The sequence below is a fragment of the Nyctibius grandis genome, chromosome Z (assembly GCF_013368605.1).
Source record: "Nyctibius grandis isolate bNycGra1 chromosome Z, bNycGra1.pri, whole genome shotgun sequence".
Lineage (NCBI taxonomy): Eukaryota > Metazoa > Chordata > Aves > Nyctibiiformes > Nyctibiidae > Nyctibius > Nyctibius grandis.
The window spans coordinates 31,239,337-31,262,659 of NC_090695.1; the positions used below are offsets into that span (position 1 = coordinate 31,239,337).

At 38.7% G+C, this 23,323-nt stretch overlaps 1 protein-coding gene across 2 annotated transcripts in view; it reads right to left on the bottom strand.

Moving 5' to 3' along the window:
- The window catches only part of MRPS27 (mitochondrial ribosomal protein S27), a 49,708-nt gene that overhangs the window by 23,975 nt on the left and 2,410 nt on the right, over nucleotides 1–23,323 (bottom strand). For both annotated transcript variants that reach the window (XM_068422213.1, XM_068422214.1), the window contains exons 3-4: nucleotides 17,618–17,688; nucleotides 16,024–16,082 (exon numbers count right to left, since the gene is read on the bottom strand). In XM_068422213.1, the coding sequence (XP_068278314.1) occupies nucleotides 16,024–16,082; nucleotides 17,618–17,688 (130 nt within the window). The remainder of the gene's footprint in view (nucleotides 1–16,023; nucleotides 16,083–17,617; nucleotides 17,689–23,323) is intronic.

Below are 23,323 nucleotides of genomic sequence, written 5' to 3' on the forward strand. Positions count from 1 at the left end.
TAGGAACTAAAGGTCTTAACATTTAAAATCCAGTATGAACATGGTTCCTTGCCTAAGCATAATATTTAAACAGACAGGTTAAAGGGAAGGTTGCCAGCTAGCTCACTAAAGCTAAGACAGGCCACTTGGGGATCCCCAGCATGACTGATAGAGAAAAGAACATTGTGATGGTACAAATATTGCTGCTGAGCAAAAGTGGTGGTGCCTGGTTTAGTTTCATGCAGAAAATAAAATCGGGTCATTTTATCAACATTTAGAAGTTTTATTTCAAATGCAAACTATGAAACAAGCAACCCCCCTTTTTGGCTTTACTTCTTTACGGTCAAGACAGAATGATGAGGTGAACAGCATGGGAGATTTGCTTAATTTCTTGTTGCTTAGAGAGATGTCCTCAGTGAAAGAAACCAAATAAAGAGACATTTTAATATAGTATTTCTATTCTTCTCCTCCTCCTAGGATAATAGAGTGTCTTGTTACCAACACCCTCTACCTCTCCTACTCCTTTTGGAAAAGACAGACAGGAAAATCAGATTTTCTTCTCACACACATGAAGAATCCATACTACTTTCGCCATAAAGCTGAAATTCACTCAAAAAGTAACAGCTAACATGAAAAGGGAAGTCTTGTCATAATAATAACAACAATAATAAAAAGCCCAACTTTTCCCCAAATTATTGACTGTAAAGGACAGAGCTCCTAGAATTTCTCTCTGTTAAAAATACTTTGGGGCTTACAGTTGAAATGACTGGTTTTGAATATAAATGCCATTAATAATCTAGTGACTGAACAGAGTATCATAGGCTGAGGAAAACATGGGGAATGATGGGGTGAGCTGTTGCTACAGGGATTCTGATAAGACAGTCTCTAGTGCCTTTCCTTGTCCCCGTGCAACCACAATAAAGTCTAATTTAAAACCAACTCTTCCATTAATTATATCTTTTCCTGGTATCCTGGCATACAAAAACATACAGAGAATTATCAACCATATAACACACTACATTTCTTGCTTTGGGGAGATTTTTGAATCTCAGCAATTTCTACCTGTGTCAGGCTAAAACTTGCTGTATTAAAGCTCAACAAAGGTTCAGTTCTGCTGGAATCTTTACTCATGTCTGCAAAAACTGATTAACACAAAGGCTGTAAAAAATAGTATATAGAAATTTGATTGTTACCATTTTACTAGGCCAGCTATGCCCGTCATTACTTCAATTAATTCTCTGCTTATCTGAAAGCTGGTACACAAGTTATCAACTAAATTAATTTTTCAAAATGAAAAAGAAATGTTTGTGAAAGCCTGTTTGTAATTCATAATTGCTAAAATCACCTTTGTACCTGGCTCACTTTGCAGAGTGAGAGAGATCCCTTGCTAAAGACTGCTGGAAAGTTAGTTTCTAGCAGAAAGCTAATGCCTGCTAGCTGCATATTGGAAGGAAGTTTAAAACCATCTGGGTACCAAATAGTACTTACGTCATGGGCTTTCTTCAACCAGGGCTATCTGTAAGATGATGTAATTTTAGGAAATAAACTACTTCAAAGCTAGTTAGACATTTCGTTTTAAAAAATAAATAAATAATTTCAGATGCTTTAGAAAACCTCCATCTCTTACCTATCATCTATTGCAGGGATGCCACAGCAAAGCCTGCATTCCAGTAACCATTAACCAAGCTGGACAGAGATGTAGCACCAAAGGCTTTTCAAGCTGTCAAGACAGCTACTCCAAGTTTTATAATAGTTCATTCAGTGTCACAGGGAACTGAATCAGAGTTAGGACCAATGTTCAGGAGCTTCTGCCTTCTAAAGCTACGCTTAAACTATGATGGTACACCCCTTTCACATTATGTTAAAAAGGAACACTTTATGGGTATTCATAAAAACTGCTGTCAACAAAAGCCAATAATGACTTCTGCTTTTAAGAGCAGTCTGTAACTAGACATTGCTATTACAATATTTGCAAACAGCAACTTTTTAACAGTGCCTAATATACAGCCTCCATTTAACCTGGGACAAAATTAACATAATTTTGTCAGAGACATAATTCACTGAGATCTGGAGTCCACACTGTAACAATGTTGCATTTTCCATTTATTCTACTCAAATTCTTTATGCTTCACAAAATATCTCCCAGAAATACATCACATGCTAGGTTCAAACTACTGTAACGTTACAGCCACTGACACAACCCTTGACACTTTTCAGTTTGATCACAGCTGAACTTGCACAGATTACAAGCGATGCATTCCTCTGGCTTGAGTATCAAAGCCTGCAATACAGAAGCATATGAGCCAAACGGTGAGGCCTGGTGAGGCCACATCTGGAATATTGTGTCCAGTTCTGGGCCCCTCAGTTCAAGAAGGACAGGGAACTGCTAGAGAGAGTCCAGCGCAGAGCCACGAAGATGATTAAGGGGGTGGAACATCTCCCTTATGAGGAGAGGCTGAGGGAGCTGGGTCTCTTTAGCTTGGAGAAGAGGAGACTGAGGGGTGACCTCATTAATGTTTATAAATATGTAAAGGGCAAGTGTCAAGAGGATGGAGCCAGGCTCTTCTCAGTGACATCCCTTGACAGGACAAGGGGCAATGGGTGCAAGCTGGAACACAGGAGGTTCCACTTAAATTTGAGGAAAAACTTCTTTACGGTGAGGGTGACTGAACACTGGAACAGGCTGCCCAGAGAGGTTGTGGAGTCTCCTTCTCTGGAGACATTCAAAACCCGCCTGGACGCGTTCCTGTGTGATATGGTCTAGGTAATCCTGCTCCGGCAGGGGGATTGGACTAGATGATCTTTCAAGGTCCCTTCCAATCCCTAACATTCTGTGATTCTGTGGTTTATTCTGCAAAGTTGTTCAGTTTCACACCACATGCAACCTAAGCAAAATGACAGTGCTGGCAAGAGAGTGCTGCAGGTATACAAATACTGAATGAATCTTAGTAGCCAACTTAAGCAAGGGAAGAGCCAAACCTTACCCCTTCAAAAACTGGATGTGCACAGGTCAGGTTTCACCTTTTCAGATTTGCTGCCATAGCCCCACAGTTCAAGTTAACCTAATTTTGACCAACGACTTGTGCCCTTTTCATTCTTCACTGCTAGAGTCTGATTTCCTTGTGCATTGCTGTCCTTCTGCACCCCATGAACAACAGGGAGGCAGAGCTACATGATAAGCTGTCAAGGCAGACACATAAGGTTTTCATATTAAGCATAAACACCTGCAACAGAGGAGACAAAACACCTGAGGCTTACCTCTAGTTTCAGCCACAGCGGCTGTCAAAAAGGCAACCACTTCCAAAACATAAACCATAGGGGCACAGCCAGGTCTTGGCTACCAGGCAGTCCACCATGAATCCGTTTACATTTCATGTCACGTTTCAATGAGCAACAGCTTATTAATATTCTTTTGTCCTTCCAACCATGCATTTTCCTGAGAAAAATATTTTTAGCAATAAAAAACAAAAGTCCTCAAGTCCTTTATGATACATTTTTAACTGTTCTCTAACCACAGTAAGCTACCCAATCATGGTACTTTAGAGGCTAACTTCTAGTTAGCATATCTCTCAGTATATCTAATGTCTCCAAGCCCAGTGGGACAGAAATGTCCTTTATTCCATTGCATATGATGTCAAGCACATGGACCAGCAAACAAATCAAGGATAAACATGGCAAAACTGAGTCAAGCATTTTGTCAGGCAGTTGGAAATTTGTGGGGTCTTATCAGCTTTGTGACTGTTTTATTCTTTTCAGAAAAATACTGTACCATCAGATCTGTTATTTAAAGAGAGAGACAGTAAATACCTCAACTTTAAGTACTGCATGTACTGTAGGACAAATGTTCCCTTGTGCAGGCAAGTACAAGCAGTGCAGTAAAAGGAGGTTGTGCTACTCAAAATGGGCAGAGGATTTCAAAATGCAAACGGATATTTTGTAGCTCCTTCTCTTTTGAGATAGGAATACAGCCAAGACTGTTCATTATAAATATAACCCACAACTGGCTTTGGTTCTGCTGATGTGCATGATGCAAGGCCAGGAGGCTCTGCCACTTTGCCTGTTGCAGTGGTCTGCTCAGATCTTGCACTCAGGACCAAACTGACATTTACAAGCAATCCCTTCTCCAAGGCACTCACAGTATATAGGAGGCTTTTACATGTCATGTTACCCACCGCACAGGAGAACGGAGAAGACAGATGAGGGGGAAAACCACTACAACTATTTGCAATTATGTAGTGGATGTGTTTCAGTCTGGCTTTTTTATTTTTTTTTCCTCCAAAGAATCATGACTTTCAAAACAACACAACAGTATCTTACATAAGATTAACTTGCTTCTTTTATGATTTAACCTGGACAGGGGAAACTCTGCGAAAAGGGGTGATCACTGCAGGACAGTAACTTCAATGGAAGACAAAAAAAAAGAAACTCCTTTGCAGAGAAAGCGGAGTGTACCACTCCTGCTGCGAATGCTTCCTGTCATGCTCTCACAGTAGCTGCTATACCTTGTGCACCACCAGCTACAAGCACCAGCAGCCACTCTGATTTGTCAGAGGTTTGGCACAGGCAGTGTAGGCAAGGGTGGGAGGTGGGTTGTCCATTTTACTCCCAGCTGTCTGTTGCCAGCGGCCATCTATTTTGCTTGCGGCTGGGTTTAGCCCTGCTCTGCTCACTCCCTAATGGAACTAAGCAGAAAGTGGCTGATGAAACTGAAGAAAAGAGTATTTTTCCCCTTTGTCAATGAAAACCGTAGTGAAAGAGGAGAGATCAGAATTAAATAAATGACAGCTTAAAGAGGATGATCATTAAGTTGACTCTAGAGATTAAAGCCAGCTTTATACCCACACCAATTCTTGGAAAAAGATACTACTCATAACGGTGCAAATCTGCTTGTAAAGCCAGTTGCCAAAATCTGTGTGCTTTCAGCTTGACAAGCTCTACAGTGAAGGGGGAAAAAAAAGAAAAATCCCCATTAATTTTTCAGTAAGTGAAAGAAGGAATGTTTATGGTGTCTACATTTACAGCTGAGAAAACAGGAGTTTCTACCAGCTGCTCTCTTGTACACCCCTTTCCAATTTTAACAACAAACCCAAGAAAGCACTCTTTGTTGGCTGTTTAAATGCTCCCTGAACTAGGTCCTGGGTCAAATCCTCACCTGGTCCAAAGAGACAACACATGATTCCCTCAGCCACCAGGGACCTGCCTCAATTCACTGAGGACCTGGCACACCACATGTGCGCAAGGATCATTAATTAGACTAAAGCTGGGAGGCAAGGGCAACTCCAGCACCTTTCAAGGATGTGTAGCCCAGTATGCCACAAAATCTGTCGGGGTGGTGAAGCTGGAAACAAACTGCTGAGAGCTGCCACAGCATTATTCCTGAAATGCCTAACTCCACATTTAACAGAGTCCCTCAGGCTTTCAAACTGATGTAGCGAAGGGGAGACAGGGAGGCAGCTGAAAAGCCGGGGGACATTCTCCTTCAGGGACTGGGGACATGCCAGGATTTTAGGAAATAGGTAAGGGGATATCATTAGCTGACAGGAGAGTCTTAGGCTTCTGTCTAAGCTTCCCCTGCCCCATCCTGTCCTACCCCCCACCTCACCCCTCTCCAAAAAAAGAAGAATAAGGAAGGGATTATCCTGCTTAGGAACCAAAGATTTACCAAGTAACAGACAGAAATAGAAAAAGAGGTAACGGGAACTCTGCCAGAAGGAACAGTCACAGGTAGCTAAGCAGAGTGACTGGAGCACTTGGTACAGAGAAGCTCTGAAAATGCAGCTGGCCTCATTCCAGCAGACAGTATAGATATGTCACCTGGAGCACGCAGCTTTAAAAATAGCTCACTATTAAAGCAGTATTAAACTAACAAAAAAAACCCCAACTAAACCCAAAAATGTAGGCACCCTGAATAACCGTTTTTTTTTCCCTTTGCTGCTGGGCATCTTATATTCAGGAATTTGCACCTTAATTTCCCATTTCTGGAAAACAAAGAGAGAGAGAGTAATAACATCAGAAATCACCCCAGGAAAATACTGAACTATGACCTTTGCTTATCAGTACCTCTATTCAATTACAGCAAAGCATTGTTTTGTGGGTCTGTTTGCAATGCAAGCTGCTTCTCCCCTTAGAGAGTAGAACACTTTTTCACAGGTATGAATTTATATGCAGAAATAAGCAGCCATACAAGTTGAATAAATGTACCTGCTTATTTTCATTTTTGTTCTGCACTCTAATGGTTTTGGACATTTCTGAAGAAGACAGAAGTATTTAGAAAAATGAACCAGTGGAATCGAGCAACATAAGCTAGCTTTTCAGATTTCTTTATTACTAGGGCCAAAAAGAAATCTACTGCCTAATGGATATAATCAGATAATTTTCTAAATGTCTTGATAACTGATTGTTGATCAAACATTTTCAGTCCTACAAAAGCATAAACATCAATTTCTGTAAACAAAAACAGACAGCTATTTGAAAATTAACTTTCCCTATCATTTATAAGTTAAAGAGAGATGTGTGCTAAAGTAGGTCTCTCTCCTCCCTGTCACAGTAATTTTAATTTTGTTACAACCATTTTGTCTACAATCGTGTATAATAGAACAAAAGAAGATCAGATCTATACCTGTGGTGCATTATTTCATCCCTTACCAAGGTCATTTTAATGTTCTTTCCATTTTGAAAGGCTTTCACCTTCTGGAACCTGCATCACATTTGCTACCTGTTACTACATACTATGCAGCAACATGCATCAAAACCACAGCTATTTTCAGGGCACAACACAATAGATACTCTACTGGATCATATTACTAAGTTGAACACCTTCACTGTTACCAGCAAAGCACAGAACACTTTTCTTGACTATTAGGAAGTCCAGTAAGATGGTGTAGGCCTTTTATTACATACTTGATCAGACTGTCTTCACTTTACATGCCCTGTGGAACACAAAAAGCTTACATGCAACCATGATTTGTTTAAAATTAAGATAATATGGAATTTTTCTTGTATACAGTAAAATGAAGGGAAGTTCTCACTACAAATGCACATGAGCCTTGAATTTCATATGTTGGCTGAGGTATCACAGGAAAAAATATTTTAGTGCTTTGCTCTTCTCTCCATCAGTCTACACTATAAAACCAGCACATGACTTGCCATCATTCAACCATACTGACAGTCTTCTTAGTAAAAGTGATGCAGAACGGGAATTCTCATACACTGGAATGTCAGAGAGATGCTTTGGTTTCAGCTCTGCTTTCATGCACCCTTCAAGAGCTGATACTATTTCCGTGGTAGAAAACCAACAGTGTAATGAAACTGCCTGTATAGGTATTATTAGCACTCATACTAGTCTTCTGGACGAACTTTTCTTCAAACACTGTAACAAAAAAAAATCAGTAGAAAGACAGATAGACACAAATCCCTTCTCCATGCTAACATACAGTGTAATATGGCCTGGAATTTTCAAATCATTTCACATTCTTAGTGGATCTCCAGTCCAACTCTCTTATAAGCGTTACTTTTAGTTACAAATAAGAGAAAACAATTACAACAGAAAACCCTGAGTAAACCCAGGTAAGTGGATCAGCTTTACAACATGTACATTCGACCCCAAATGTACTTTCAACATAACAGCTGTGGCAGGCTATCAACTCCTATACCCAACATCAAGACACTAGAGTGCCAATACTACTTATTGCGTATCTTTCCTCTTCAGCTCCTAGCTTAATTTTTTCCAGAATAAAACTGTAAAAATCAAACCCACGTCCAAGCTCTAAATACACATTCTGTTCTTAAACACCCATTTTCAATAAAGTACTTGTCCTGATCTTATCAGAAGCTCATCCACAGTTGCTTGCACAGTCCATATAAGCCGTGAACACACTGATTCACCCCACAGAAAACCATCGCTAATGGCAACATACCAACACCACAACTTATTTCATAAATTTTCTTTACTCTCTCTTTTACTACTGATCACAGTAAAATAATCACAACCACTGATATTCCTAAGAAATTTTCTGCCTGATCTGGAACACTTTTAACTTCGTACTTATTCCTGTCTTCTGACATTTAATCTGTTCGGCATTTTGAGTACATGCTGGTTGCAGCAGCAGAAAACCCCGTATTTCCCGAAGTATAGGATAAATGCTCTCCCATTTTTAGCCTATTTTGTTATTTTATACATGATGTGTGAAGACAGATGAAGTTAAAATGGCCTAACATTACCATTTGAATGGTCACTCCCACTTTTGCTCACACCACAATCCAGTAGTACTCAGCAGTGCGACTCAGTAAGTCAAAGATAACAAAAAGTTAACAGAATTTCTATTTGAAATAAATTGCTCACACAAAAAAAACCCCTGAATTCAACAATTTGCAGTAAGTATCTTTTTATCCTCAAGAAACATATATTTTACAGCTAATTTTACCAGCAGGATATCACAGACTAGAGAAAGTTACTAGCTAAGCAACTGAAAGCAGAATTTTTAATACCTATTGCCTGTTCCACTGCTGCAACCATAATATATTCCTTATTCTCTTATGTTATGTTTAGTTCGGCTCAATAATCAGTAACTTGTGACCGAAAACAGCAGGAATGCATCCTCACCTCTTGTAAATAAAAGAGGAATAAAAACTGGCACCTACAAATACTAAAATTCTGACATCTTACAAATCTATTAATGTCACCAAATAAAAACAAGATTTTCTGTAGCTGGTAAGTTTAAAATGCAAAACATGTTCTGATAAATGCTTTCCATACTGTATCTAATATAATTAATGTTTACATAATCATTAAAATGTGTACATTTGCAGAAAAGCAATACTTTCATTCAAGTTTCTTTCTCAAGAGAGTTGTCGACATCAATGAAAAATAGAACTCTGGTAAACTCTCTCTTTTTTTAAAGAAAGATTATCACATATATAAAATAAACCTGTAAATAAATACCTGTTAACCATGTAAGTACCTACACAAGATTGTCTCCCTGCTCAGTAAAAAAATGGTTCCAAATTTAGTACAATCATTCCAAAGAAAATCAAAATGGTTTAAAGGGTTACCAGAAAACAACAATAAGGCTTTCTTTAGAAAGATAAATAAAATTATAAACATGTAACATAAGTAAAGTCTTATATTTGAATTTAGGTTTCTTGCTTGCTGATTCAAACTGAGATAAAATTCAACAATTCAAACAATTCTAATTCTAATTAACCTATCTGTAATAAGACTGCTCTGGTCTACAGCATGTCAAGACTATTCCTTAACAATGTGGTTCATCATTATTCTTTCTGCTGCATTTATTTTGATTCAAAAAGGAATAAATACTTGCACCACAAAGGAATGACTTAGGTTGATGGATACAATAACCACAAAGTTAGCAGTTCCTAAAGAAGGGATCATGGCAGTTCTGGGTATGGTTGTAAGCCTAATTAAAAAATTAGGTTTTTATCCTAGTAGTTGCCATCTTCAACAATACTTAAAGGGAAAAGATTGTTGTACTGTTACACACTACTTAGGAAAGCTGTAAGAGAGGGAACTTAACAGAAACAATAACTTTATGTGCTTTTTTCTTCTGTTTACATGGGTTTGGAGCTGCTGCCTGGCTCTGGCTGCCACTACTGCTCAGGGACTGTAACGGAACCTGAAGTTCCTTTGAGGGGAAGCCGGATGGGGTTAATTCTCAAGTGTATCTTTACAATTATTAGTCATCAAAGCAAGCAAAGGAATAAATCTCTGCATGTGTTTGTGTTTTGAATTCCAAAGCTTACAAAAGGCTTTACTCTGTCCTGGTTATTTGTATTCATATGAACAGCTCACTCTTTACATTTTTGGCTGCAATTTAACCTCCCGTCTAGACTTTCAGTATTTCTAAAATATAGTGCAAGATCTGTCTCTAGACAGGCTTTTTTTCTGGTGTGGGAATTTACAAAACAACCTTTAGAATGCCACTGGATATAGTGGAATTGATGTTTAAGGTAAGTATGAGTCAAATTCTGAGAAAAAATTGCCTTTTCTCTTTCAACATATAAGGAGTACAACATTCAAGATCTCGTCCTAAATACTTACTGCTCACATTGTACTTCAGTCTATTTCCAATAGTATTGACTAGACAGAATGCTTTGAGCTCTTGGCAAGAAAGATGCTGGCTGAAAGATACGAAAATTCTGCTAATATTCTTTTCTTGCAAGAATAGTAATGAAAGCCTTTCTCCCAATACTAAATAAAAAATGTAGGTACATGACGTGTGGATTGAGTCAGTTCTTTCCACTTCTGAATCTGACTGGCTTTATGTTTCTATCTACTCCAGAAATATTGGCGGGGGGCATTACTCCCTAAGGTTGATACATGCATTCTGTTTGTAGAATCTTTCTTCTTCCCTTGTTTTAAATAGAAAGGTTATTAAAATCCAAATGCTTATCCCTTTAGTGTTGGCCACATGAAAAAAATAAAAGATTAGCATTGAAGGAAAGTCTTCCAACTTTTTCTGCTTTTATACGCAGTGCTAAGAAAAATCTTGTCCAGTTCCTGCCAAGCTTAAAGGAAAGCGTATAAAAAAGGACAGATGAATTATGAAAAGCAGATGACTGAAAAGGTCTGTGTTACAGGAAGAGATCTTTCTGAGTGCTTTTCAGTGTTATATTTTTAGTGACGGTTCTTCTGCACTTTACAGCACAGTTACACTGACTGAGCTCATCTACTTGAATGACATGTGGCTAGAGGATTACACTTGCTGAAATTTGGCTCTGGGTTCTGAAATGTAGTTATTTTCTCCGAAGATTCCTACAGCTCAGACTCTGACAAACCATGGACAGACAACGACAACAGAGAAACTGTGAAAGATACAGGGAGACTAAGCACATGTGCCCCTCTATGCAAAACCGAGTGAATGCTGGAGCCAGAAGAGTGGTGGAGTCTCTAAAACCAGAATGCTTACATCTGACAGCACTGGCTTGGAGAGTGACCAACAGTTCTTCCCTGGAAGCAGCATCACACACTGGCCACCATAATGCAATAGCATTAAACACAGGTATTTCTGTCATTCACATGCAAATTACTGGAACATTCTAATGAGGTAAATCCCTCTGGTTCTTCTCTTCCTTGTGTCTCCCAGCCTGCCAAAGGGCAGTCCAGATCTTTTGCGAATGAAGTTCTTTTGGATTGCTCAGCTGAGGCAGGTGTCCAAACTGGTAAAACATACCATTCTGGCTACAAAGTGTATTTTTCTCTCAGCTGCTTCCACCACTTCTCAATATCATTTCAAAACATAACTTCTGCATAACTTGAATAATAGGCAGATACTTCTGACTCATTTATTTTTATATATATAATTTTTTTTTTTACCCACATATTTCTCTGTAGGGAGCGAAAGCCAAGACCTGATGAACTGATGAAGTCTATGTCAGCTACAGCCTTAGACAATGAAAACATCTCAAAGGAAGAATTAAGTACATTGTAGGACTGTGTCTAATCTCTTTTTCTTTTTCTATTTGTGTTGGAATGGGTTAACGGTATTCATTACATCCTGTAGATTTGTATACATAAACAAAGTATCATATTAGTGGGAATGAATGCCACACAAAATATATTTCAGGAGTAAAAACTTTTTTTTGGTCCATTGTGATCATTTATTACAAGCAATACTTCAGAGTAACTGAACGTTTTCAGACGCTAAACTGCTTGATTGGCATGAAAGTATCAAAAACCACAACTTCTGCACCCACAGAAAAGACATGCAGATATAGACAGTGTAAGTGAAACTTATTTTGCATGTCATGTTGGACTAACTACTGATACACTGGCATTATAAGGAATAAGCACAATTTCATATATATGGAGACCACTATAGTCCCCAAACGATTTAATGGCTGAAATCAGGCCTCTAAACTGTAACTTACTACCACAAAAGATGTAACAGCGTACTTAAGAATAACTGCTAACAGTTTGCTATTGTCCTATTTTGTGATTATAATCAAGTATTGACCTGAGGTAACAAATCCTGAAATCTGTAGAAATAACTCCATTTCAAAAAAAGTAATTATCAATCAAGGAAAAGCAGATTGTGCAAGAATTTGCAAAGCATATGCAACACACATTTACATTTTACAGGCTGTGTATACCTTTTTCTACACAGTGGGTCATGGGTATAATGCAATTAAAAAATCCTCCTGAGAAATCTCAACATCAAACTTCCAAAATTGCTTTCAAACACATTGAAAATCTTTGTTGGCATAAAACCTACATACAGAATCAGCAGAGTTACCTCACTGCAAAACCTCTCTCCATTATGCTAATGTTTCTACCATACAAAAAACACACTGACGTGAGTGTCCTGGTTTCAGTGGGATTTGGTTTCAGTTTGTGGCCAGCCATGGTGATCAAGGCCCTCAGCAGTTAAATCCAGGGCAGCTGACCCTGGCTGGTCCACAGGTGTATTTTATATCATTAACATCAAGTTCACTATAAAAGAGAGGGCTTGCTGGGAAGAGAAGGGACTCTTTTTGCTCTCTTCTCCTTTTCTCCCTCATTTGCAATAACAGTGATTCCTGGAGCAACTTGCTGGTGCTCTGTAAATAAGTATAGTTTTGTCTCTTTTGTGTTGTCATTTGTATTGGTTTCTTTATTTCATTAAATCTGTTTAATTTCAACGTATAAATCTCTCTCCTTTTCCCAATTCCCTTCCTCATTTGGGGAAGGGACACTGGATGACAGAAAAACTGTTTATTGATTAGCCCTGGGTGCAGGCTAAAGATAGACAGTGAGAAATAGTGACATCTCAGTGCGACAGGACAAAGTAAGGTGAACTGCGGGTCTTTGATCTGGCTGAAAGTACTCTGCATTCTGATGAGAATTTTTGCTGGGATCCTAGGACATGCAAGGGTTTTTTTTAAGTCTGACAGTTAACGGTGGGGGGAGGTATTCAGAAGTGAACAAAAAGAGGAGCACTGAAAGCAGATGACATCATGCCTCAAAATGGCCTTTACCATCTTACTGACATGTTCCACAATGTAGTGTAGCAGTTTCCACACAGCTATTTTTGAGAGCTCAACATCCTCCATGGAGGCAGTACAGCTGGAGATCCACTGCTTTAAAAGGATGGAATGTTGAAACAGGTCTAAATATAATACGTATATTGTATTTCAGGACTCTAAATGCATTATTATAATACTCCAGAATACTACTTTTTGAAACTACGTTCTGCCTGACACACTACAAGGAAAGTCTCCAGTCTACAAAGCTTAGAATTACAAGTTCTGGCACTACCATCTTCAGGAAAACCCCACACAGTGAGCATTGAAACGCCACTTACTTCCCTCAGGAAAGGGAGAGTCTTTCTTTTCAATTTAGTCTTCCCACAGGCACCCAAGACTTGAGTCTTGACCTTTTGTACTACAAACATCTTCCAACCTTGTAGGGGCCTTGGAACTGACTACCCTTCACCTCAGGTTGCCAGAGGCACCCAGCACTGGGGAGAGACACTACAATATCCTCCACTTATACTCTGCAAGCAGTTAAGGAGAAAAACACAGGACTCTGAGAGCATTCTGCTTATTTATGTTCAGGCAAACGCACATACAGCCAACTTACAGGGCCATGTACATGCCATTTGCTCACAACAGATTTGTATACCTTAGAAGATATAAAAAAGCTTTTCGCTGATACTGCCTTTCTCTTTTTTTAGAAGCTTACTCTCCTTACATAAAGTACAAAAATTGTGCTTTGAACTGTTGAACTCTCTCTTATTCAGCCAGAAAAAGAAATTTCTTGTCAAAGCTGCTCTGTTTCTTAACTCTCCCTCTCTACCACCTCCTTTATGTCTCATGGTGTGGTCACTTCTGCATGACTCTTCCTATGTCAAACATCCTCCCACCTGCAAAGAGGTATCTTTATAAACATGTCTTTCATTTGAACTCCAACCTAAGTGCAAAATTAAAGAACAATAAAAGGGGCCTTGCGGATACCAACCACATCTCCTATTTCCTGAAGCTAGCACACTTATTTTCATTTGAAAGGGAAGCTGACATTATAACTGGGATTTTCACATGAATTAGACCTCTCTACACTGTTTCACTACCTGCATATAAATATGTTTTGAGAATAGTGTCATGGATCATGCTGGAACGAAGTCTCCTGTAAAACTGATGCTAACATCATGAAAAGATAAGCATTTTGCAACACCAAAACAAAGCAGCATTACAGGGACACGCACAAGAAAAATTCCAACAACAGCATGTCTGACAAGCCATGTGACACATCAGTACCTCTCTATTCTCCCCATACAGGCTACCAAAATCTGTATCAACTACAAATGATCATATTTGATGTGCACATAACTATACTCTCACCAGCCGCAGAAGGATTATTTCTTAGAGAAAAGTAAATAACTGTAATTATTTTTGAACTGCAAATCTCTCCTTTAGAATGTGTTTTTAAGGATAAAACCCCTGTATTTTAAACTGATGTACTAACTAGGCACAGATGAAGAGTGGTGAGGATATTTACACGTTAGATTTCCATTCTATTCTCTCCCTTTACTATGGAACATTTTCTATGCTTCTAAATTTTTGTCACTCTCTCCGATCTTCTTCTTTTCAAGAAGAAAGAACCTGTAAGATACACTACGTATGAACATCTCACACTATCTAGATTTTATCTGTATCATTTTGAGACTCGGCAATTAAACTACCACACTTTCCTCCTGGTGTCAGGGCGTTCAGTGGTTTCATGGCATCCCTTAATCTATAGGGCCTGACTCCATCAGAGAGAACTTAAGTCTGTGTGGCACAACGTACATTACAATCTTCAAGAACATTAGCAAAAAGTACTAACAGTGCATCTGTAAAACAAAAATGAGGGCTTGCCTTAAACTGGCTTTACTTTCTCCTGTTTTCTTCTTACCTGTTGCAGGATGGAAAACTGATTTCTGAACACAGATTCTGACAGGACTAATGAAATCTTGATCAGAAGGAATGAAAGCTCCACTAACCTCCCCTCAGATTCTTCTTTCTCTTTTTATTTTTTCATTACAGGATATTGCTAGTATTAGCAAACCAGGTTTCTCTTGCTTCCATCTTGAAGCTCTGAGGTTCAGATACTGCCCCAGTAGCACCAGAGAATCACAGAGATCTTAAGTCTAGTGCAGTCATGCACTTAGAACTACGCATATACTTAAACCAGCCATCCAGTAAACTTCTTCATGAAAATAAAAATTATTATTTACAAATAACAAGCTTACATTATTTATAAAGATGCTCTCTCATGCACTTTGACAGGATAAATTACTTTCTGTCAGGAAACCTAGCTCTCAAAATGTGTGTGCAATCATCCGTAAAAGAACAAATTTATTTTAGTGATCAGCAAGAACTACTGCCCTCTTAAATTTGATACTGAGATGTATCGACCTGAAGCAAGCAAGCATTCAACCTGACACTAGCAGAAAAGGTACCCAATACACTTCAGTCAACACAAAAATAGTTGCAGAAAACCCTAACAACCCATGCATAAGGTGAACTACACAGCTTATCTGGGGAACATAAAGTACTAAGGGGATAAAAACCAAAACTATACTTCATTTTGCCTTGCTGACTTGATCATTACCACAGCGTGCCCATTCTCATTTCTGTTCATTCTAAAGAAACAAGCTTCCTTGAGTCCTACACTTACACATGCAAATATGCATATAGCCAGTTTAGTTAAATCATGACTTAGAACACAAAAAAATATCAGAAGGAAAAACTGTAAACAAACATAATTCCTTATAATTTCAACATCTCTAACATAAATCATAGCTGGAGGCTGTATTAGCTGTTCAGTGGCTCAGACTAACATGCTGGACAGGAGTAAATGCCAGAGGTCCAGAAGGAGGGTAGCCATAACAAAGGAGAAGTTACCAAGAAGGCCTTTAGCTGTGAGCTGTAAGACAAGTAGATGTACATATTTTGCACAAGAGAAATCAAAGCCAGTAAGCTGGAAAGGATCAGAGCCTTAAAAGCGCAAGACTTAATGGTATTTACTTGTATGTCTCAAAGCTCATGTTGGGGGGAAAAGATGCTTACTTGTAAAGGTAATATTCAGCTTGATCCACTTCCTCTCGTGAAGAAATGTTGTCAACAAACTGATGAAAAAAAAAAGAAATAAAAGCTTCAGAGGGAGCACTCACAAAGCATCTTAGACGAAAATGCCACTTCAATAAACAAAATACAGTTGTTTGGCATATTTAGGTGTCTACAAAATCACCCCCCATGCTGTAAAGCACAATTTTACTCTCATTTAAAACCTTGTGTACTCCAGGCAATCTTCCAAAATTCCCAGTGCTATCAACCATTTAAATAAAAGCCAAGTTTTCAACCAGACTTTGTCTTACAGTAATAGTGAATCCTGTCTTCCTGTATGTTTATGTTAATAAAACCTAAAGATGCTGGAACACTCCAGAGTCTTCGCAATACAATACCTCTAGCTCAGAATATATAAACAACATGTTCTCAAGGTCAGTACTTCTCTTTATCCTAAGCATAAGTTAAAAATAATAGTTTCAGCTGACTGGTACTTGCTCTCTAGTTTCTTAACTCTCCTTGCATGCTGTATACATGTAGGTCTCACCTTTTGAGTGTGGCAATAGCATGTCTGTGTGCTTTATTTACATTTGAGAAAACAAGAATCTGATGTGAGCTTGAGATATTGCAAGTGGGGACTGTGTGACAATCTGGAAATGTCACTTCTCCGGGGAAGAGGTGAGCCCAAAGCAGGAACATGAAGGAAAGGAATAAAGCTGATTAAGTAATAAAAGAGAGAGGAACACCCCATTTCCCCCACGGAAGCTGTCTCAGAAGCAATAATCAAGAATGCTTGATCTGTGTAAATGCTTGATCTTGTAACTGTACAAAATGTTCTGTGACTCCTCAGTCAGTGATGCCAATGGTCCTAAGTAGTGGTATTACTGAGGTACCAGGGTGGTGACTCAGCTTTTCTGGATGATTTTTAAGATTGAAATTAGGGTGTTGTTTTGTTTTGTTTTTTAAAAAGTGACATATTTACTTTCCTTCTTCACTTACACACGGAACTTAAAAGCACGTCTCACGTCTCTGCCTTCACTCCCCCTCCCCAGATTAACCCATCCAGAGCATACAACTGGTTACTAATTCCAGTAAAAATCATGGTTTCACTTATCCCATGCCAGCATTTGTCTTGCCCCAGACTGCTAAGGCAAGGAAGGGAAACTATAGATGCAAAATGTATCCACCTCTGCTTCACACGGAAAGGAGCCTGGAAGTGGAGAAAGATGCATGCAGACAGGCAGTGTGTTAATTCATTGTTACAAAGTGCCTGAGCAGGCATTAAAGCTCTGACTAAGACAGAAACCACAGGAAGGCAGGCAACATATATGAGGGAAATACACAGTAACAGTAAGGCCCGATTTCACTGAGAAAAAAACCTATTTCTATTTTGAAGATCCTACAGTCCAGGTACCAACTAATGAGTACAAAGTAACAATAAGACAGCTTTACACAGCAATTTAACAGTATAACAAGACATACGCGATCCCAGAACTCCCAGAAGAGGTGATACAATTTATTGCCTCTCAGGTCACTTGATTTCATAAGCATTCCACTGTCATTTCCATCACTTCATGATTTGGAATTATTTCCTTACCCGGGCTATTGTCAAAGAGCTGACAGGCAGCTTTCTTTCATAGGTTCTGTCCATTAAGTGGGCTAAGTCAGCTGGAGAAAACAGAAAAAGAGTATGTTTAATCAACTGGCATTACAGGAAAATCTGCAAAGCCATCTTAGAATAGAACCTCTGTCCACGAAATCAAATTCTGGTTCCTTGTTAACATCTCATTTTGAAGTTGTATGAAAACAATACTTTCAATTATTGTTAAATACTTTAACAGAAAATAATACATGGAAAGGTCCCCAACATGATGATTTTAACTACTTAGAAAGAAGGGGGGGGGGGGAGTAAAAGCAAACTACCCCATAATGTGTTGTATGAAATTAGTAAAACTAATCTAACTCATCTAAACAAACTGAGCAGATGTCCTTAAAATTCACACTTGCTTTCAAGCTTAGCATATGCTGCACAGTGCTTTTGGCACGGGTTTGTCCTTTATTTTACGGTAAAACAATGAGACACAGAAACAAGCAGTACCATACTGATAAATCCTACAGTCACGAACAGCAATCCAAAGAAATCCTGTTAATCAAACCAGGCACTGTGCCAGTGCCTTATTAACTTTATAGCATTCTGCTCCAGCAGTTGTATAACAATATTAATTTGACCATATAGGAACTTTAAGGTTCTGACTGTTGAACAGGTAGCCAACCATTGCATTTAATGAATTTAATTGGAAGTTAAATTAATTTAATTTGGAATTTTAGTTTTATACTCTTCCCGGAAAATAATGATGACTCAGGAAGAGTAAGCTGTTTACTGTGTGCTTAGTGTCAGCTGTTTGATTCTTAACTGAGACATGAACTGATGATATCCAATCTATAAAATTTAGAGACTTCAATCATACCCTTTCTTTCTATTCTCCTGCACCTTCCAGGACCAGGAATCCAACATATTCTCTCTGCATCATTAGCACCCTGCTTCATCCTTTGCATCCCAAGACTACAACTTTTACTAAACCAGCCTCTCCTTTGACACCTCTCAATTAGTCCCACTGGCAATCCTTCAGGAGCTGATGGGTTGGCTCATTTTATAATTCATTTTCCAAAAAGGTCATCCAACCTCCACAACTGTCAATGAAATGTGAGGTAAGCACAACTTGCAGCACCACATCAGAATTGACTAAGCCTTCTACTCTGCCCAAGCTGCCAGGGGAAGGGAGCAGCATTGCACCAGCTACATGTTGTGTCTCCAAGGGATGCAGTCCATGTATGTTCTGTTCACAAAACAAGTGATACCACTATTCATCATTCTCAAAACACATCCATACACCAGCTACTGAGGGGTAGTTCTAACAATATCAATGGCATTCAATGTTACTCTGACCTTATGTTGTAATTTGAGAGAGTACCTATATGTGCAAAGATTTTTGCTGCAGTAAAACAATAGAGCCTTGATTTGGAATAAAATGATTGACTTAGTCTGGACAATGCTGCTGTCTGCCACACAGCAGTATTTAATGTTTACGTAACACCTTCCTTCCTGAGGCACTTTAAAGTGTTCTTCAAAACACAGAAAGAGCATTTATTTCTGGCAGAGGGAAGGCAAGCATTTAATGACCATGAAAACAAAGGGAAATCTGGGGCAAAGTTACTGAGGCAAGTACCAGCTCCTACGAAATACAACACAGGATACTGAGCAGATGTTGGCCACCAAGACCATGCTATACCAGACAACCATTAAAAGAGCAGATCAACTTTTTTAATGGTAAAGAAATTTCTGTGGGAATATCCTTACAAGAAGCATCTGCATTTGACTCTGTATTACCCGTCTCTCCAGCATTCACAAAGGTCATGATGGAGGACATAGGTAAAGACTTTGGGGGCATTCCCAGTAGTGCGAAAAGTCAGAGAGAATGGATGCCGTGACCAAGTCAACTTGTCAGGAACTGCCTAGATCCTTGCCTAAACATACTAAGCCAACAGGCATCCAACATTCTTCATCTGCATTCTGAGGCGGCTAGAAAAAAGTATTCACTCCGAAATCTGCTATGTTTGATGACAGCAACGTGGACCTGAGACAGACAACTGCACAGGTTGGGAGTTCATTTATCTATTCCAGAACTATTTTTGTTATGCATCACCCTCTGAAAACTCGAAGGTGACACCTAAGACCATTTTGGGCCATACTCAACCCCTGAGCTTGGCACTCCTTTCATCTAGGTGCTCATAAAGATGAAAAGCCCATTTAAGGAAACACTGAGTATTTAAGTAAAATACAAACCAAATGAACACAATGCTACGAGTGCAAGATCCCAAGATTGTTAGCCATTTATACAGGCTTCCTGGGGGAGAGTTCACGCACAGAATTTTAATGATTGACCTTTCATGGTGTCTACAAAGCTGGAACTCTCCATCAGAACTTTAGCATGGAAAGCAACATGAAGCGCTTATCTATCACCTCCAGTATAAGAGACACAATAAAATGAAAACTGATTAAACCTTAAAGAATAGAAGACAAATCAAGTTAATGGGAAATTTAGCTTGTTTCCAGACAAATTGCCATTTCTGCTGTAGTTTCTAGATAGGAATAATTTGCAGTGAGTAATTCTTTCCTGGTTTGTTTTCTCTGAAGAGCACCTAAAATCAGACTTTTTTCCTCATATTCATTATTTGAAATAATTCAGCTACCTTTCGTAAACCAAGTTTGTATCATAAGTTGCTATTCAATAATCAAGATTAAAGCTGCTTCTTAGTCAAAAACATCCTGACAGAAGCACTAGAATGCAAGAATGTGAATGCCCAAGTCTCCTACCTCTGTTGGCAGTAAAACTTGAGCGCTAAGATTGGTGTATAAACCAAATAAATGTTTTAACAGCCAAAGCAAAATTCTATGTACATTCTAACAGACGTATGTTGCAAGTACTTTTATCTGACAGTCATTACCAAACAGGACACTAGTATATATAATCTCTCATACACATTGCCTAAAAAGACACTTCTAGAATATGAACTTTTACAAAACTTTTAATTTCTCTAAAAATATATTTCTGCATATTGCAGAATCTCATGGATTGAAACAAACTAACCATAAGTCTGAGCTGAGGTCATCTAACTTCTGGACATGACTTCACAGTTGTCTCTAGAATATTGGTATTTTGACATTTCATGTTCACTTTTATTTTCATTTGTTCATAGAAACTCAATGTCTTGCTGCTTGCAACTGGGTGATTCAGGACAATGACTGGGAAAATATTGACCCTCACCTTCCAAGTCAGTGGTTATGACACCTAATGCCAGTTTGGTGGCCTAGGAAATCAACACAGTTTCAGTTTGATTCGCAGTGTGTACCTATCCACGGCATGTACCACATCAACAAGTGGCACATCTGGCCACCATGTGAGGTCACTACCCTCTTATTCTTAGAAGTAGCCCATCCAGGAAAGGGTTGAAATCCAGTGATGGGGCAGCAACAGGAAAGCGGATGCAAAGTTCAGCTGTCCTGGGAATGATGGACAGAGCTAATACCTTAACTCACAGGCTCATATTTCATTTTCTGCATAAAGAAAGCCTTGATTTATCTTGAAGACCCAATTAAAATATAAATGAAGGCTGAGGCAAGTACTTTGCCTTACAAACTTATATGTTTCACATGCCTCAGTATTTCCACATCCCTAATAGCTTCTGGAAAGAACTACAGCTTTGTATCGAAGGCAGCTTTGAATGGAAATTATTCAAGCCTGTAAAGGCAGCACTGCCACCTGGTGTCATGGATGAACCATTTTGTGTACCATGATTTTTTTCAACAAAAAAAGACATTTCCTATCTCACTTGGATTCTGCCACCCCCTGGGATTCTGGTAATTGCTATTTTTCTCATCAAGATACTTACTGTCACTTAACTTTACCGTTGTTAGTGATGAACGAACTGAACACTGCAGAATCTAAGTCCAGCCATGCCTCCCACTTCCTTGATATCTCATTTTTAATAAGTGGAGCCTAAATTACTCCTAGACAGGTATCTTCCTACCAGCAAGCAGTTTGTAAATTCCAAATTAATACATTTTCATTTCCTACCTTTTTGAACAAATGTATTTCTGTACACAAAATACAGTCTTGTTCTTTCCCATGCTTTTTTCAGTACTGAAGTTTGCTACACTCGTTCATGCTTGGAATGCTAAACTGAGACTAGGGAGAACAGAACAAAGCATATCTTATACAGACACAGTAAATGAGTTTGAGTCTGGGATGGCATCACATCACTGCAGCAGAGAAATGGAACTGACTTTAAATCAAAAATACTTCTTTTTCCTTTAAATGTATTCTCACAACACAGTTTTGCAGAATAACAGTTCTGAAACAGTGTTTGAAATACACAAATACAAGAGCACCTCCTCAACACAAGGAATTCACTCTAGCTCAAATCACCAGTTCCTACACACAAGATTATATGTTCAACCATACAACTAACAGCTACAGGGCAGATGTCTGCAGGGCTGTCTCCTCTTTGAAAAGGCTAATACAGTTGAGACAGTGTTAACGTGTTTTCTCTTTTCTGTGAGCACAAAATGAAAATGCAAAGCAGTTCTTTGAAAAGCACGGAACAGACATCTGCTTTGGATCAAGATCATCGGCAGAGCAGCAGCAAGAACAGTGCTTGCCAAACAGTCATGAAAGGTCTTGCCAGGCCTGGGAAAAGCCAAACATGGACTTTACCAGCACTTGAACAACAATGTTTTCTTCTACAGTGGATTTCTATTGCCAATGACATTAATCAAAATAAGAACCCTTTTTCATCTGGAGGTGACTGGTTCAAATGCATCCCACGGCACTGGTCTGTGGCTCCAGCCCAAAAAACACTGCATGAGCAGTCCTATTGACAGTAAAGGGTTACACAGTATTAAGAGTCTCTGCAGGATCCAAGCTACAAACGTGAGCACCCACTGGCTGTTTCTGGCCCATGTACAGTAAAACATGCTGACAATACCAACCTAGCTGTCCATAGGCAAATAACAGAAACAAATTAGTGCATAAAAAACATTACTCTGATAATTTTGTCTGTCTTTCTGCTTGACAAAAGCCCCTGAATTTCACTTGCCGATTCTTGTTTCAGCCTCATTATCTGTGTTACAGTTAACAAACATGTTTCAGGGGCCCAGGAACAAAAAATGGAAGACAAATATTATGCATTAAGGGGTCTCCAAAACACTTGTGGTACAAAATAATGTATATGTATGTTTAGCACGGAAAAATGTTTTGCATGATGCTTTCTATTTAACATAGTCACCAAAAAGATGGTGGAAAGTAATTTCAAATGTAACCTAGCCAAAGAATGTAGCTATGAAATTCACACAAGCGATCTCAGTACCATATGCAGATACAACTTAATGTACAACTTCTCGGAAATAACATGTTTAATTTCATTTTTCCCCAAAAGAAAAATCTAAAATTTCAACAAGAAATGTAACTTTCCTTCCTGCAAAACTCTGAGAAAAATGTTCTTTTAAAAAAATGTTTTTAGTCAGGAATGCCCTGTAATACTTATAGAATAGGTCTTCTTTCACACTGCATTACAATTAAAACAATGTCAATGAAGAGGACACTCAGAGACAGTCTTAACTATCAGACACAGAACTATGACATTCATAAAAGCTTTGCATTTTGTGAAAGAAAAAAATCAGCTTGTAGAAACCAAACATTAATTAAATGGGCAAATTCTAACCTGTTTCTGCATTATAGTTTTG